Source organism: Rhinatrema bivittatum, chromosome 17, assembly GCF_901001135.1.
Source record: "Rhinatrema bivittatum chromosome 17, aRhiBiv1.1, whole genome shotgun sequence".
Classification (NCBI taxonomy): domain Eukaryota; kingdom Metazoa; phylum Chordata; class Amphibia; order Gymnophiona; family Rhinatrematidae; genus Rhinatrema; species Rhinatrema bivittatum.
In genome coordinates, this window is record NC_042631.1 from 32,476,346 (window position 1) to 32,494,731 (window position 18,386).

Sequence of the window (18,386 nt, forward strand, 5' to 3'; positions counted from 1 at the left end):
TGTGCCCAGGTTCACTCGCAGCTTCTTTGCTAACTCGCTTATTTCGTCACAGCTCACACGCTCACTCCTGCACACTACAGACTTTCCACATATAGGCAAATCCTTTTACATATACCTTCACTCAAATATATTTAACATCCTTGGGATTATGGATCCTTAAGACTGAAGACATTTTTTAAAAAGACGTATACTGCTCTGTTTCCTTGGCAAGCAGGGCTCATTCATACTATTTATAGCCCCAGTTAGCATTAGTGAATTCAATATTCAGAAAGCAGCAAGCGGACAAGTTATCTGGCTAAAGCTAATCAGATAAGTTGTCACTCATATTCAATGGGATCAGTCTCCTGCTGAATATACAGATGATTTTAACCATGCCCGTGAACATACTCCGTTAAAGTTGCTACCTGCATAATGCTAACCTTAACGGGATAACTTTGGGATTGCTCTGTACCACAATCAGCTTTATCCAGATAACTCTGAATAGTGGAATAACATTTTGTATGGGCATTGTATTTTCTGTGTATACATTTTTTGAATGGTTTTTTTATGTAAGCCACTTTGGATACATGCGGCATGGAAATATTGTACATAAATAAAGATCATAATAAACTTTGCCCTGTCCTAGAATGTCCCCCAATTTATCTGGATACATTTTATCCAGACAATGACTAAAATTAATCCAGTTAGAAGAGCAGGAAATTTAAATGGGTTTTGTATGGATTACTCAAAACACAAAACCCTTTGAATATGAACCTCAGCATATATATAGGGATCTATATGAATTACTTGCAGGTTTTAATGCCTGCATTACATCAGGTTGTAATTAGGGATGTGCATTTGTTTGGAATGAATGGGTAATCTGAACCAAAAAAGACTATTTTTGGTTTGTTCCATTCCAAATGAAACAGGTTGATGGGAGTTCCAAAAACAGCAACACATTTTCATTTGCATTCATTTTTGGATCCATTAAAGTCTACAAGACAAGCAAACCTGCAGGTTGTTATTTTTGTTTGTTTTACTGAAGGCAAGCCAGAGAGAGCAGAGCCAGGATGGGAAGAGACAAGGAAGGTGGAGGACCAATCAAGGTCAAGCACTTTTTCAACCAGCCTATCCCAGCTGGCAGCTGCAGGGATTGATAATGACTTTCTAATTTTTTTTTAAATTTGAAAGTGAAAGCTACTTTTAGCGCAGTCACCATTCTGAATCATTTCTCTCTTGGAGTTCAGTGAGAGAGGAGCTTGTTTCTGTAGCTGAGTTTTGCAAAAGGAATATACATTTGGACAGGAGAGAGAAAGGTTGCTGTTGCTTCTTGCCAGTGTGGGATAGACACATTGGGGCCGATGTAATAAACCAGTGCTAAAATCGGAGTTTAATTTTACACGGGTTTTACTTAACACACATGTTAAAAATAGGAGTCCCTGCAGGATGCAGTAAGTAATGGGATGCAGACCAAACCTAAAAAGGCTCGCTAAACAAAAAATGTGCGTTACAATTGGCATTAAACTGAAAAATTCACACTTGAGGGAATCTATAGGAAACTCTCTCAGATCACCTTAAGGGACCAGACCCACAAGAAATCCTGGGTGAAGGGAGGAGCCCCTCTCCAGTATCCAAAAGTTCAGGCCCTAGAAGGGTTAGAAAGGCCCTGGGGAACAGACAGGAACCCATGCTATGCAAAGTCCTGCTATGTGTGATGTCTATGTGCTACCTGAACTTAAGGTGAGCTGCATTTGTTTGTTTGACTTTTCTTTCAGACAGGCCGATTCAGTAAAGTCTGCGGGAGAGCGGACGAACGCCCGCTCTCCCGGCACGCGCACCGGCCCTTCGCCAGTGCGCACGATTCTGTATTTAAATTAGGTGACGCGGTAAAAACGGGGAAAAGAAGGCACTAGGGACACTAGCGCGTCCCTAGCACCTCCTTTTGGCCTGGAGCGGCGGCTGTCAGCGGGTTTGACAGCCGACGCTCAATTTTGCCGGCGTCGGTTCTCGAGCCCACTGACAGCCACAGGCTCAGAAACCGGTCGCCGGCAAAATTGAGCGTCCGGTTTTCAGCCCGACAGCCGCGGGCCGAATTCAAATTTTTTTTTTAACTTTTTAACTTTTCGAGACCTCCAACTTAATATCGCTATGATATTAAGTCGGAGGGTGCACAGAAAAGCAGTTTTTACTGCTTTTCTGTGCATTTTCCCAGCGCCAGAAGAAATTAGCGCCGACCTTTGGGTCAGTGCTAATTTCTGAAAGTAAAATGTGCGGCTTGGCTGCACATTTTACTTTCTGTATCCCGCGCGCATACCTAATAGGGCCATCAACATGCATTTGCATGTTGAGGGCCCTATTAGGTGCCGCGGGTTGGATGCGCGTTTTCCTTCCCTTAGGGGCGGATTTTCATACTCCGCGAATAGGCCTACTTTTGTTTGCGCTCCAGGCGCAAACAAAAGTACGCTGGATTTTAGTAGATACGCGCGGAGCCGCGCGTATCTGCTAAAAACCTGGATCGGCGCGCGCAAGGCTATCGATTTTGTATAGCCGGCGCGCGCCGAGCCGTGCAGCCTACCCCCGTTCCCTCCGAGGCCGCTCCGAAATCGGAGCGGCCTCGGAGGGAACTTCCTTTTGCCCTCCCCTCACCTTCCCCTCCCTTCCCCTAACTAACCCACTCACCCGGCCCTGTCTAAGCCCCCCCCTTACCTTTGTCGGGGGATTTACGCCTCCCAGAGGGAGGCGTAAATCCCCGCGCGTCAGCGGGCCTCCTGCGCGCCGGGACGCGACCTGGGGGCGGGTCCGGAGGGCGCGGCCACGCCCCCGGGCCCGCCCCCGGAACGCTCCCGACACGCCCCGAAAACGCCGCGCGTTTGGGCCCGCCCCCCGACACGCCCCCCGACACACCCCCTCCGAAAACCCCGGGACTTACGCGAGTCCCGGGGCTCTGCGCGCGCCGGTAGGCCTATGTAAAATAGGCTTACCGGCGCGCAGGGCCCTGCTCGCCTAAATCCGCACGGTTTTGGACAGATTTAGGCGAGCAGGGCTCTGAAAATCCGCCCCTTACTGAATAAGGGGTAAGGGAAAACGTGCGTCTAATAGCAAGCTAACAGTGCGCTCCATCGGAGCACACTGTACTGTATCGGCCTGACTGTAAGTAAATTGTACATAAAGGAAACAGCCAGAGTCTGCTCCTTGTTCCTCCTGGCTGTTTCCCAAGTCACTATCACCAAGTTACCACACTGCACTAATGCAGAAAAGAGCTTTATAAAGTGCTTTAAAACAGCCGTAAGGACGTAAGTACTTAAAGTTGGAAGGAGTGTGATCAAAATGACTGCAAGATTGGCATTGGGCATCCTGATTTGGGCAAGGCATGCCAAGTGAAATCAAAGAGTAAGCTCTCTAGATTAGGCACCTACAGTTGAACAGCATGCACTTTGGTGCTGTGCATCTCAAATAGCTGTAGATGCCCATTCAAGAGAGCTTACCCTTTGATTTCTCTTGGCAAAAAGGCCTTGCATGCGAGATTGGCACTGGGCATCCCAACTTGGGCACAATCTTGCATGCAAGGCCATTTTGGTCACACTCCTTCCAACTTCAAGTGCCTGCCTCCATGCTCCTGGTTTAATGCACGTAAGTGGATTTTCAAGTTTACTCCTTGTCCTTCACATTTTTGGTAGCCATTATATTTGGGACCGTTATTTTCAACATTTTCGTGAAAAACAAAGCGGAAGGATTGTCGGGAAAGATTTGTCTTTTTGCCAATGATTCCAAAACCTGCAATAGTGTAGACAGCCAAGAAGGTGTGGAAAACATAAGGAGGGATTTAGTGAAGCTGGAGGAATTTTCTAGAGACTGACAGCTAAGATTCAAAAACCCAAGGGAGAGGGACAGTATTAGAGATGAAATTCTTCTAAGCTTTAAGGAAGAGCGGGACCTGGAGCTGATTGTATCTTTGATATTAAGGTGGCCAAACAGGCACATAAAGTGATGGCAAAAGCCTGAAAGATGCTTTGCTGCACAGGGAGAGGGATGATCAGCAGAAAAAGGGAGGTGATATTGCCCCTGTATAGGTCCCTGGTGGGATCTCATGTGGAATACTGAGTACAATTCTGGAGACTGCAGCTTCAAAAGGATATAAACCAGCTGGAGTCGGTGCAAAGGGTGGATACTAAAATGATCAGTGGCCTTTGTTCTAAAGCAGTGGTCCCCAACCCTGTCCTGGGGGCCCACCAGCCAGTCGGGTTTTCAGGATATCCACAATGAATATGCATGAGAGAAAATTTGCATGCACTGCCTCCATAACATGCAAATTTTCTCTCATGCATATTCATTGTGGATATCTTGAAAACCCGACTGGCTGGTGAGCCCTCGGGACAGGGTTGGGGACCATTGTTCTAAAGCATATGGGGATAGATTCAAAGATCTAAACATATACACCCTAGAAGAAAGGCGAGGTAGTCTGTTCAGATTAAGACTTACTTTCTGGTTTTCCATCACTTGGGTAGATGACCACATAAATTTCCATTGTCAACACTAGCTCTTTTCCCCATGTCCTTGAACTCTCAGTTAGGTGCAACTGTTGGCTGACTATTGAAGAGCTACATTGGAAATAGCTGTACAAGTTATTTATGGGATACAGGCAAGACTTACATTTTGGCACAGGCCTACTATCGGGCTTGTGTCTTCTGTGGCAAAACTCCAGGGCTAATAAAATTCTAAGGGCCGGAAAATGTTGTGGAGGATCTGAACCAAGGCACCACATCAACGACACTGTTAGATGATACAGTTATGCATGCCAAAAAAAGAATTTCACATCCCTAGCAGTACATGCAATGCTGGGCAACTTCTTGGCAGTATCTATCCATCTGCCACCTCTGCAGTTTCCTGAACTAAAATGAAGTGCAAAGTTCCTTATGGTTTTTTCAAGACCGGCTATGAACACAAAATGGGAAGGTATTGTTCATATATATTCACACACTCCTCATTCCTCTTTTCCTCCATAATCAAGCATATATACATATATATATATATATATATATATATATACACACACCTCTCCCGCCATACATATACACATCATATACCTCTCCCTCTGCATATATATCACATCTCTTTCCCCATACACATATCCTCTTTTCATGTGTACACCAAATTCTCCATACCCATTCGTTCACAAAGACCACCTCCATTCACAGTACTGCTTTTAAAGCTGAGGCTCAGGACCTACATAGTCATACAGTGCAGTGCCACTATCCTAAACAGGCTACTTAACAGTCAAAACAAACTTTGCATGCGATTCTCTGAGCCTTGCTTTACTCCTATAATAGCTTACTGAATGGAAAAAGTACCACTGATATATATGCATGCCTTCTCCCGCACACTGTCTACTGAGTCCTCCTACTCCTCCATGGAACGCCTACTCTTTATCCTCATTATCTCCCCAGGGCACATCCAAGACTCTTCTTTCTGTTTTAACATGTGCCACCCAGCTTCTGCTACATCTTTGTACAACCGACGTTTGCTTTTAATATCACAGCATGGTGAGCGTTTGGGGGGGGGGGGGTGGTGGTGTTATTTATTTAGTTATTAGATTTGTATCTTATATCCTCGCCCAACATCTGAGCAGGCTGCATCCACAAATTGTATATCCATAAATTATTTCCATTTATTCAATGAAGATGGGAACCATTACATGACAACCTTCCCAATAATTTAACAAAAATCCTCCTTGCTCTGATATAACCCTTGTGAAGTAATTACAGCAGAAAGGGGCTGTTCGGGAATAAATATTAAAACCAAGGGACACACAGAGGTAACTAGAACTGAGCTGCCTCTGCACATGAATCTCTTCCAGCTTCTACTTGTGTATGCTGAGTCCGCTTCCCAGGTTGCTCTGCCCGCATCTCTTTCCTTAAATAGTTAAGACCCCCAAAATAACGTACAGGAATGGACAAGCCCTAGCACGGTCCCAATAGAGCAAAGAGAGAGAGGAGCAGCAAGTGAAAATATGTTTCTGCAAAAAAAGCTCACAAACAGAACCCAGGTTATTATAAGAGAGAAAAGCCAGGGAAAGAGAGAGAGAGAGGGAGGGAGCTGCTATAAGATCCGGTTTTGTGCTCATTTTCGTTTCCTGACACAATAATTGCATTGGAGATGGTAAAGCCTCCTCTCTTCTCCCTCCCTCTCCGCTCCCCCCGCCCTTTCCAGTTTAGCACAGGCTCAGCTGAGCTCTAGTGATCTGCTTCCTGGGATCATCCAGGAGGTGAAGGCAGAATGCCAGCTTCTACTTCAGTGACCTATTTTCTGTGCGCTCTTAAATCTTGAATTAGTTCAATTTATGACCTCTCAGTCAAATCAAACTCAAAGTGGGCTCTCCAGGACCCACAGCTGACAGAAGCATACCTTCCCGTCGGCTATAAAAAAGTTTGCAGGCAAGCTGGCCTCTCAGCTGGGGAGAGACACAGTGGTGCGGGAGCCTGGATTGCTAGCTGGTACCAATTGCTGAGCAGTAGTATACAGGCAGGAGCAGAAATGTCAGAGGTCTGGTACCTGCATGTGTGCTGATGGGCAGGCATCATGTGATATTGCTCCCTGACCTTAGAAACATGACTCTTTTTCCTTCCCCCACTTAGGTGCAAGAATGGGCCATTTACTGCTGTACCTCAGTTTCTAGAGAAAATATACATGTGGGTACCCTAGGGAAAGATAAATGGGTCATGAATCAATTAAAAGGGGCCCAACGCCTTCCATCAATCCATCCCACCTCCACTGCCGACTACCACCGAATCAGATATCTACACTGGTGTGAATGAGCGCAGCTTCTGGTGAGGGAAGCGGGCCAGAAGGGTGGGCATGGCTGATACCCCTGACAACGGGCTGCCATCAAGGGAGTCATTATAAAGGCAAAACCAGGGGAAAAGGGAAAGGAGGAGATGGGGAGAGAAGTGGGACGGAGAGGGGACTTAGTGGGGAGGAAGGGTAATAAGGAGTGATGGGGGCCGGGAAGAAAGGATGTTAAAAGGAAAATGTTGGGAACTGGTGTTTCCCAGGAACAGAGACTGAACGTTTCTACTTTCACCTAACTCGTCTGTCGTTATTTGGAAACAGCACGATGCATGCTGAGAGAGGGCTGATATTTCCTCATGGGGGGGGAGTAGTGCCTAGTGTAAAACTATAGCAAGGTGAATACAATAAATGGACCTAGTATTGAGTTATTTTGTTTATTATAACTGCATGTTACCCAATATTGCTACTTCAGATCCACTGGTAAAATATTTGCAGAATTGTAAATATGTAGAGGACACAGAAAGTAATCACCGGAATGCAGGAGGTGATGGTGCTTATGCTAGGATCAGAAGATATAATCTTAACTCACTATTTTATGGAAAGGTTCTCGCCATTTAATTTGTAATGGAGAATAATTATGAAAGACTGAAATATGAAGAATAACTAATTTTAATGCATAATTTACTGCTATTATTTTAAACTACTCATTCGTCACTGCTTAAGCTAAATTCTATTTATCGGCATCATCCTGGTGTTCTCTTACATAGCGGATGAAACTAAATAGAAAGCAACGGTAGGGCAGTTAGAAAAATACTGCACATATAGGTGGTGTGCATCCTTTGATGTCTGATACTGTGGTTGGAGGTAGCAGACTTGCAGCATTCTGGCAGAAAAAAAGGGCATATTATTTCCCAGAATTATATATAGGCAAATGAACACTTTTGGATATATTCTAGATATGGCTGCTCTGATATCTTAATGGTGGGATCGGATAGTAGCGCTATAGGGACCTGGCACCAATGATTTGCAGAGCAAAATCTCAGATTTTATTTTAGTCTTCCACACTGTACATTCAGATCATCAGAAAAGAGGATCTGAAGATTTGGCTTCCTAGTCTGAAATGTGATATGGCAGATCCTTCAATATTTGTTTATAGATGTTGGGAGCTGGTACGCGGGGATTCTACGATCTGTTGCTGTAGCAATACATTCATCATTTTATTATCAGCTTGGAAGCCAGATCGAGGTTTAAGTTGGAATGTTAATTAAAGGTTAATTTAATTTGACACACATTGCCCATTTTCCTAAAGCATGTTAAGTCATCATCAGTTTGATCCAGAAGCCATGCACAATTTGCATATGACTCTCAAGGTGTAAGTTGTTTCAAATCCTTTCGTCACCATTACACAAAGGATCTGATTCATTAAAGTATTTCTTCCATTCTGTTGCTAATAGCCATGCAAAGCATGCTTAGTGAATGAAGATCAGTGACTAGCTCTTATTTTTGAAGTGCCATTTACAAATGCTCATGGGTACAGGTAGTTTAGATTTGGATGCAAAGCTCCTTCATTATGCCAAATATGGTACTGTGCTTTCCTAAATGCTGGCAAAGATGTGGAAAATACGGTGCCTAGAAAGAAATCCAATGTTGGCATGTAGATCAGTACAACAAAGAAACAGTACTGCAAATAGCTCATAGGCTAAACTTGAGTTTGCATCTTGCAATTAATGAAAGCGAGCAGACCTGTGTTAGTTGATGGCTCGGCTGTCTACCTCAACCACAGCATTAGATTAATCCTAGATAATAATGCTGCACCTTGATCAGCTTAAATACCATGGGGTATTAAATGGGGCACTTAGCAATGCATTTTCAGTTTGGGTGAACTAAGCGAAGTATTAAAACTTGACAGTATTTTAAAGGTGTGTGTCGAGTGGGGGGTGGGGAAGGGGGAAGGAAAGAGAATAAGTCCCCCCTGCATCAATCCTTAACCTACTTTCTCCCTACCATCTTGATGTCTGTCCTGTCTTGTGTTTCTAAGGACCCCCCTAAGTTCCCCGTGCCATGTGTGCCAGTAACTCACTTGGTTCGGCTGAGCTTTCCCGCTGCCAGGTGGCTCTGCACGGTATGCCAGCGGCCTCTCCCCGGCTTCCCGTTGATGGGCTCACTCTGGTGACTTTGGGCAGACATGCTGCTTTTCATGCTCTCTCTCCGGATCTGCTTCTCCCCTTGGCGGCCGTCCTTATCCATCAACCCCGAAGTGGCACAGGCAGCTGACTTACTACCAGACAGCACCGAGCCACTGGCATGTGCCCCATATACAAAAAAAGATTAGACACAGGCACGGACACACAAGGAGAGAAAAAAATATAGATATAGAAAGAACAAAACAGACGGACAGAAAAAGAGAAGAGAGAGAAAGATATCAGCACTGCAACAAAAAACGCTAAAGCATCTGTCACAGGAAGTGGGAAAGAAACTGCAGCCCAGATTTTGAGTTATGATGACGATAAGGTTACTATATTTCACAGCTCAAGAAACAACAAAGGGTTAAACATGGAGAAAATTGTTAGGAGAGGCACCATACAGTCAGCCACAGGAAGAAAAAGCCATGTTAGTGAGTTTTACCACACAGTGCAAATGTAGAGTACACTCGGAGTGACCAAAAACGGGCAACCCGTCCTTGCATTAGAAGGGGGAGAGCAGGGAGAGATTGGGGAGGCAGAGGCATGTGGGAGAGAGTCCACAGCTGACAAGTCTGTGAGTAGTGGTGTTTTACAGAAGAGGAGGAGGAGAGGGCAGGAGGGGTTGCTCGTCTCCATGGTCCAGTTGCCCATGGGAGTGGAGTGTAGGGGAGAAGTGGAGCAAGAGGGAGAAGGAAGAGGTGGTTAACTGAGAAGGGGAGAGAGGTGTGTGAGAGGGTTTTACATACTCACTACATATGATCAAACCACGTTAAAGAAAAACTCACTTGAGGGACAGCCTTGGATCGCCGTATGGCGCGTAAGGTGACATGTTTAGAATAAACTCCTTGGGAGGGTAGGAGCTCCATTTCTGGTGAGCTGTGCTGTCATTGTTATTCCAAAAGTCTTTGTCTAGATCACTATATTGGCAGAAAAAGAGAAAACAAAAAGGAAATACAAGAAAAAAACTGAATTCCTAGAAGGGAGGGAAGAAACACAAGAGGTGTATTAGAGTGAAATCGAGGGCAGCCGACACGGCAGCCACCCATCGGATACAGAAGGAGCAAGGCAGAGGAGAAGAGAAGAGAAATCCTGTGAAAGAAACTGGGTTAGCATCGTCAGGATCTTTGGAGGAAAGGGCAAGATAGTTATTGCAATGTTTTTCGAGTAGAAAGGACTGGAAGAAGACGGTAACCCAGATCCTGTGAAGCTGGTCAGAGAGCAAGAAAAAGAGGTGATGTTTTTGTTAAAGAGGATTCAGAGGCACTTGGCACTTTTGGGTAACAAACACGCACTAGTCCTGTGGCTGGGTGGGGGCTGAATAATCAGTGTATATGGTGGGGGTCACTCCATCATCCTCTACCGCGGAATCAGCTGAAAACTTCTCACTATTATTTAATACATTTCCTTCCTGAAATCTTGACCTGCAAAACAAACTTCCCAGAGCCCCTTTGTCCAGACAGAAATAGTGCAGCATCCAGCATTGAATAGAACAATATTTTTCGGAATGCATTGTGCTCCTTTTGCCATCAGGAAGGGTTCCTCAGCTCATGAGCCAAGAAGACGGAGGTCTACAAAGCAGTGTAGCCTCTTTAGTCTGTGGGGAGGATGAAAATTCCCTGAATCACAGAAGAAATCAAAAGGAAGATCTTATAATACTGCTGAAATATATATGCAATGTTCCCTTTATTCAGGAGAAGTATAGAGATAGGAGAATGTTGAAACAAGAAATGCTGGCGATGTATGTTACAGAAATGAGGGCTCAATATCACTTTGCTCCTGCAATAAAATATCATTCTTGGGTCCAAGCACTGGGGATGTAATGGCTTCTTATGGGAGGCCTCACATACATGATCTTTGTCACAGAGAATTTTGTCTCAGCAACTAGCGTCCTACAGAAGGAAGGCGTGCATGCTTGTTACATTTAGAACCTATAGGTTAGATATTAGCCAACCTATAATTATTGATTTTAGAAAAGTGTCTCTTTTCCATAAACGCTTTTAGATCACATCTTATGATGAAGAAGCTAGGGGATGGTTAATCATCTAAAAAGAGTGGGCAGATGGATGATAGTATCATTGGGTATGTAGGCTCCATAGCCACCTTGCTGCACCAAGACTATCTAAACAAACAAGTAGATCTCTCACTTTTCAAAGACCTGTAGAATCTAAGGCGAACTAAAAAATGGCAGACCTATTAAGGTGATTTGCCTCCAAGAGGATGATATTATGTATCTTAAGGAAAGGGGAAAGATAGAGATGCTTCGAATAGCTATTTGGGTTGATTATTGTGTCCATTTCCTCTTAGTGACATGATCCACCTTTGCCTGCTCATCCATAAGCGAGATTAGGATTCCATAGGATATCAGCAGCCAGCATCTCTGTAGGCGGTGTAATACTTTCTTGAGTTACATCACTTGAGACTTTAAATAGGTCATTTAATCCCAAATGAAAGATCAGATATTTAAAAAGAGCAATCAAAGCATTGGCAGATGGCTATACATAACCACACATCTTCCCTGTGTGTATTTCCTAGGACACAGAAAAATCATTCAACCATTATCTTTGAAGTCAGTGGCAAATTTGAGACTTCAAGGGTTTCCACCAGGCTGAGCGCTGGTACTCAGCTCCCAATTCTTAATTAATTCCACCATTCCTGCTACAGCTTCGGCATGAAATAGCTCTATCATGGCCCACTTGAAACTGAGAATGACAGATGAAAGGCCAGAGAGAAGGCCTGCTTGTGCATATGCATGTCTGCACTTGAGAGCTTCCTCAGCCTCACATTTGGCAGCATGAATCTCAGAATTTGACAGGGAGAGAATCAGAATTATAGGGTGAAGTAGGATACGGCCAAGTTAATCTAGTTAAATTTCTCTTTGTCTCTGGCTCTTTATATCTGGCAGACTGTAATTTTCCATTGCCCATGAACTCTGTGTGTTGCTCAGGACAGTCACAAGGTCTAACACAAGGAATCTGTGTACTAAAGGGTTTTTCCTATTTTGTGTCTATTGGAAAAATGCTTTGTACATAGGACCCAATATGTCTTCCTGCCGACTGAGGAGGACTAGATTTGGGCTGTATTAGCTCTGGGATGAGTGTTGCTCCTGCAGTGATCACCCCAAGCAGACTAAGTTTATTCCTTAACCAGTGGACTATCAACCAACAACCACAGTATATACTGGATTCTATAGAGGGGCGTATGAGTGCAATCAGGGAGGCAACTGCCTTTGAACATGTTTTAAGGGTAAAAACTGTAACCCTTGGCATTAACCTGGAATTTCTTACTAATAACATATACTATTTAAACAACATCTGCGAGCACAGCATTATAGAGAATAATCAACATGGCTGCACTACACCTGCCCTGCAGAGCCTGCAATCTAAGGAACTCATTTACTAAACATATTTCCCATAGACACAGAATAGGGAAAAAAGAATCTGTCATAAATATGGGACTGCATTTGAACATAAGGAGGTTAAACAACTTGCTCAGTGTTTCACAAAGTGTTCTAGGAAATATCCTGCCAGTCACACCGAGTATCATAAACAGGAATTCCAGGATCCAGAATGGCTTCTGGGTATCTCCTGGAACATGAGCCTAGCAGTCTGGGATCTGAATCAGCCTTTCGGGAACCTCCACTATCGCAGACTTGGACTTGTACACCTGCGACAGGTATTTTGTCACACAGATGGAAATTCTAGGTACTTAGATGCTCATGTCAGGTGTCATTACAGATTTGGCTTTGCTTTTACTTACTTGTCACTAAAGTAGGCTTCCATATAGCTGATTCTCCAACCAGAAAAGTTTCATAAGGATGGATTTTTAAATGATGGCTTTCTAGCTTCAGTGGTAGCTTCAGCTTCAGCTCCCAGAAGTGTAGAGTTTAGTTTATGTTTCGCCCGCTTGCTATTTTTATTCTCTTAGGTCCTCTTTCTAACAAAGCGAAGCATGTACTCTTCAAGAAGGATGAATCACTGTTCTTTGTCAAGTCATTTCAAATATTTAGCCTTTTGTACATATTTGCCACCTTGCTGTGCTTGCCTCTTCACTCTCTCCTCATTACAAAAGATGGCTTTCTATTAATTATTAATAGACCAGACAAAGCCCTGAAATCATTCCACAGTACATGAAGAGGTGCAGAGATAGCAACAGCAAAGTTAACCTGTCCCTATTCAAAAAGACTCTTCAAGAAATTTCAAACAATGATAAGACATCAGACAAGGGCCTCTCAGATCTTCATGCTCTCCTGGCACTTGATCTGTCCGTTATCAGAACCGGTCATCTGAAACCACAGGTAAACTGGCAAATATTGGGAACTGTCGAGAAAGCTCTTTCTAGCTGGTTGCGAGAAACAAACTGACTTTCACCCAAGAAAGAGTCAGATCAACGGAACATAAATATTCCATCACATCCTTTGTGCGCTTTCCATGCGAAAGAAAAGGAAAATTAAACCAGCCATCATCCAGCTTGCCTCCTTTTCATAGCTGGTCACAGAGACAAAGAGCTCATCCAGAAGAGATTAGGGGGGGACTGTAGGAAGAAATGTCGTTAGAAGGAAGAAACAGACATTATACCACATTTGTTCCCAGGAAAAGGAAACTGTTACGTGCACTCAAAGCAACTCTTTAGAATATCATGTGTGAAGTGAACACCATCCCCTGTAGCAGAAACAAGACTGGTTCTGGCTCAGTACCAGAGGAGATTATGTAACGGAATGGGAGATTGTTCATATGGACGGGAAGGTTTCGGGGAGACGAGGAAACAATATTTCTGTTAGGTTTTCCTTCCGCAGAGGGAGGTTCAAATATGGCACAAAGCTGGACACCTTTCAAATTCAGAACGGGTAAGATAATTAATTTGGCTAAAACCCAATCACTGTAATTTGCCAAATGAACGGAAACAATTTTTTAAAACTTTTAAATAGTTATTTTTTGTTTGAATAGTGATCTGATGCTTACTGCCTATTATTTTACCTCTTTTATAGTCTTCCTTGTCATACCACTTGACTGATCTTTGACCTATAAAGGTAGTTCCCACATAGCAGGCTTTACTCAGTGTGCTCAATAAGGAAGTGGCTGGAATCGCATCCCCAGTGCATGAATGGGACATCTCAATAGCACCAACACTGTGAAATGGGGGAGGATAATGTTATCCCTCTCTCTCTCTGGGGACAAATGAGACTCTGGGATAGCATCTTCCCAGTGTGGAACCTTGGACCGAGCACCTTTCTGGCGTGAGACAGAGATAGAGATGGGGTTGACATGCTCTTATACAATTTTTTTTTTTTTTGCAGACTATGGCCCTACAAAGAGGAAGAAAGGGAACTCAGCTGTAGCAGTAGCTGGACTAATTTGACCTGCTTGTAACAATGTTGACTCCTAGGATATCAGCTCCTTCTACCATAGAAACGCTAACTAACTTTCATAAAGATCTGTAGAAGCAATCCACTTCCAGTATTACCACGCCAGGCCCCTGGCTCAGAAGGACAGGTCAAGTTGCCCTGTGAGCTTTATCCCCTCACAGTGCGAGCAATTATTTTTTGAAACTGGGACTGTGTTGAAAGAGTGTAATGTTTACGCAGGTAGGAAATCTGTACTGTGAGGGCCTGTCAAAGAAGGGACACATTTATGTGTCGTCTCTGCTCTTTGATGTTGCCCTCAGAGGCGATTCCCCATCACCGCCAACTTCTTTCCACTGCTCTTAGAGCTGGCGGTCTCCCAGGGTTTCCCAGTTCATGGAACCTACTTGATGGTTTTCTTTTCGCTACGTCCTCCTCGGCTGGAATCAGGTGTTCCAACTGTCTCCAAAGAATTTTTGTAGCGTTTACCCTACAGTAAAAAAACAAAAAACAAATATAAACATTTCAAATGATTGTTTGGTTGTTTTTTTTAAAATAATAACATTTTTTGTATTATGTCAGGAAAATACTGGGGGTAATTTTCAAAAGGATTTACATGTGTAAATTTAATTATTATTAAAGCAATTTTCAAAAGCCATTTACCCATGTAAAGTGCACTACACTGCAGATGTGTAGCAAATTCACCTTACTAGAACAGCACTTGAACAGCAAAACCCCTATCTATGAAAATGTAGCACTGCAAATATTACAGATTCAGATTGCTTTATTGGCATGACAATTTTACATGTGTAAACAGGCCCTAGAATACCAATACACCTCCTACTGGAAAAATGAAACAAGCCAAACTGCTATAGGTCCCTACATATAAATGATATGCTAGTACAATACCTCACCTTGGTCATACATGCAGAACACAGACAGAGCCTCACTAAATACAGAATATATGACCATAAATTAGAAACAGAAGATTGAACTGGAAACCCCAAGGAGCTAAAGTCTGCATTCAGTGCAACAGTGGAGAAATAAAACCAGAAATACATTTGCTCCTGTACTATGCAAAATACCTAAGAGATGTACATTTCTCAGAGCTGACAGAGAAAAAAATAATAGACTTTCCACAAAAGAATGAGCAGGAAAAACTGTATAATCTTTGGGGAAATAGAAGAGACAGCAGATATAGCAGCAAAATGTATCATATTCCACTGCAAGGACAGAGATGTAATATGAACAGAGTCAATTCTGAATATAGCCAGAACCCTAGAATTGTTTTTATTTCCTTCTGTAGTTTCCTTTTACCTCTTTCTCCATTACTTTGGCAACATATGTACAAATTGCCATGTCAATAAAGTTTCTTCAATATTGAATGGTAGAGAGTGAGACAAAGACTGAATGCTCAGGGGACACAGAAGGAAGTACACAGGTTGCTCCACTCACCCAGGTGGTCCAGTCTTGCTTTTGCCTCATTGCATGCATGAAGTTGTAGTCCCAGTTAAATCCTGTTTGGGTTGACCTGGGTGAGGTGGCAACCCGCTTACACAAATAAAGTGAGACAGCAGAAAAGGTTGAAGATAAGAGACTGCCTGAGGGTGGTCTAGAAAGTGTCACTGGTGCATGGCCAGCTCCCCCCTACAGTTGCTGTTGGTCTGCTCCCATAGGAGGAGGAGGATGATCATGCCCAGAAGCATAGTGCCATACAAAGTGCCCAAAAGATAGAGCCAGCACTAAAGCATTTCCATCAGCAGTGTGGCACAAGAGAACGCTACACAGCACCATGCTAATGCACTTATAATCTCAAGGGACATGTAATGAACGGGAGTGAATTGTGAGAATGTCCTATTCACAGACTGTGGAAAATGAACGACTAGTATACTGGGTTAGATCATTTCTCTGGAAGGCTGCAATATTGTTTGTACAATCTGGTGTGGAATAGGTAGGAATGGGTGAGTGGGCTGAATTATCCCAACCCCACCACAGCAGTCTGGCTACATGCCATCAGTCCCATGAAGAAGGCTAAACTCGCCTTTTTTGACCTGGCTTGGATTCACTTATTTTTGCTTGATTTCCATCTTTCCTTATCCCTCAAAGCAGATTACAGATCAAGGTACATAGAATGTATGAATGTTCACAGATTTTGACTTTATAGTTTAATTATTCAGTCTTGTATGCAAGGGATTCTTTATCTCTTCAAACATTTCAGCTATCAGTATGCTTGCATATTTTCAATATTTTTCATCATTTTAAATTGTGACTATGAGAAAATCTATATTCATAAAAATAAACCTTGTTACATTTGGGTCAGGTTGAAGCCGACTTATCTGAGTCAGCAAGATTGATGGTGCCTATGGTGTTTGCTATGGGAAGGGAAAAAGTGTTGGACTGGCAAAGGGGCTATTTGTCGGGATGAAGCTGACAGTTTTAACTTTGCTGTTAACTTAATTATAGATGGGGGGGGGGGGACGAAATATTTTTGATCATTTGATTCTGTTAATAAGTGCAATTAATTTAAATGTAAGATGTCCTATCCAATTTGACGGTTGACTTCAAGGCAAGCAAATGGACGAATAATGTTAATTTAACAATTACCAGCCAGGTTCACCCTTTGGAGGGCTCAGGCAGGAGATGACAGCAAGTTGTGGGGTGGCAGGAGGGGGAGGGGAGAAGGAGGGGGGATCCGTGTGACAAGCTGTACACTACGGATGGGGATTCTCTGGCTCTCAGTGCTACTTCACTGTGATAGTCAGAGAGACAGGAGGATTAGCTGCTACACCACAGATATATAAGACTGAAATCCTCTCGACAAGGAAAGATTTTCAGATGAGAAAAGAGACCCTGAAAATACAATGACTCATAACACTCTAATTGGGATGGTCTCAAGAGATCTGACATACTCATGGAGCTCACTATGAAATCATATAACAATTTTATAGCAGTTAAATATTCATAGCTTTTCTTGGTGCAAATATTACAAAAGTGAAGTTTTGCAGAAAGGCAGATCCTATCGCAGCAAAAGCTTGCCCTGCGCTTCAAGACTGATACATATCTGTGTGTGTGTGTGTGTGCCTCTCCCTGTGGAGGTTCATTCACATGGATCTGACTAGGACATGCTACAAGTCTTTTATTACCCATACAGAGAGAGGCAGTGCATGCACTGTACCCTACACGTCTTCCTTGCAAATCCTGCCACCCAGTTGCAAACTCAGCACTGCACTGTCTCCTCCGTTATAAACCCCTAGTGCTGTGTGGTCATCGCCACCTGACAGTCAGAAACCCAAGCCCTGTGCACTCACCGACCTCCTCTCCTGAAGCTCAGTTGTAAACCCTCCCCCCCCCCTTAAGATAGGCAGTCACCTCCTCCTGAAAATCAATAATTAACCCCAATATTGAGCAGTTACCACCCCAACACTCAGCTATAAAGCCAACAATGTGTGCTCAGCTCTCCCCAAGCGCTGCACAGTAATTCTCCCCCAATACTCACTCAGTCGCTGTCCCTGTTCTTAGTTGTAAATGCCAGCAGTATTCAGCAATCTCATAACCAGTCAGGTGTAAACCTCAGTGCTATGTCCTGTTTTAAATTATAGACCCCTGCACTATCCACTAACATCCACTTCTCTCCATTATAACCTCTTCATTCTACTATGTGCTATGTGTCTGCACAAATTGTTAGCTAAATGTTGAATTACCAATATGAAGCAGCTCGGAAGGGTCTCGCGTCCAAATCCAGCAAAACTTTCCTCCCTTCACCTTTTCGGACGGCTCTGCCTCTGCCGCTGCCTGAGATTAATCCCAGGGATTAGCTCGCCAGCAGGGAGGCAGGGCTGAGACTTGCATCTGACGGATGAAGTCCACCAGGTTGTGACTTGAGATGATAAAAGCAAAGCCATGAATATTCAACACGTGGAGCTGTGAATAAAGCATTCATAGATTCTGCTCACACCTTAGTTGCCTGGGGAAATAAGACACGCCAACCACTGGCCCATTTTGCAGCCAGGAAGAGGATTATATAGTAGCATACCTGTGCACAGTTTGCAAAGAGCAAGCACGCCATACTTCCTCTTTGCTAATTAGTCCACAGACCTTGC

At 43.6% G+C, this 18,386-nt stretch overlaps 1 protein-coding gene across 2 annotated transcripts in view; it reads right to left on the bottom strand.

Annotated features, from left to right (window-relative positions):
- SYT7 (synaptotagmin 7) overlaps positions 1-18,386 on the bottom strand; it is a 420,555-nt gene that overhangs the window by 131,335 nt on the left and 270,834 nt on the right. The window contains exons 3-5 of one of the 2 annotated variants that reach the window (XM_029583040.1): positions 14,694-14,776; positions 9,734-9,865; positions 8,846-9,064 (exon numbers count right to left, since the gene is read on the bottom strand). In XM_029583040.1, the coding sequence (XP_029438900.1) occupies positions 8,846-9,064; positions 9,734-9,865; positions 14,694-14,776 (434 nt within the window). The remainder of the gene's footprint in view (positions 1-8,845; positions 9,065-9,733; positions 9,866-14,693; positions 14,777-18,386) is intronic. The other variant, XM_029583041.1, reaches the window with a different exon arrangement.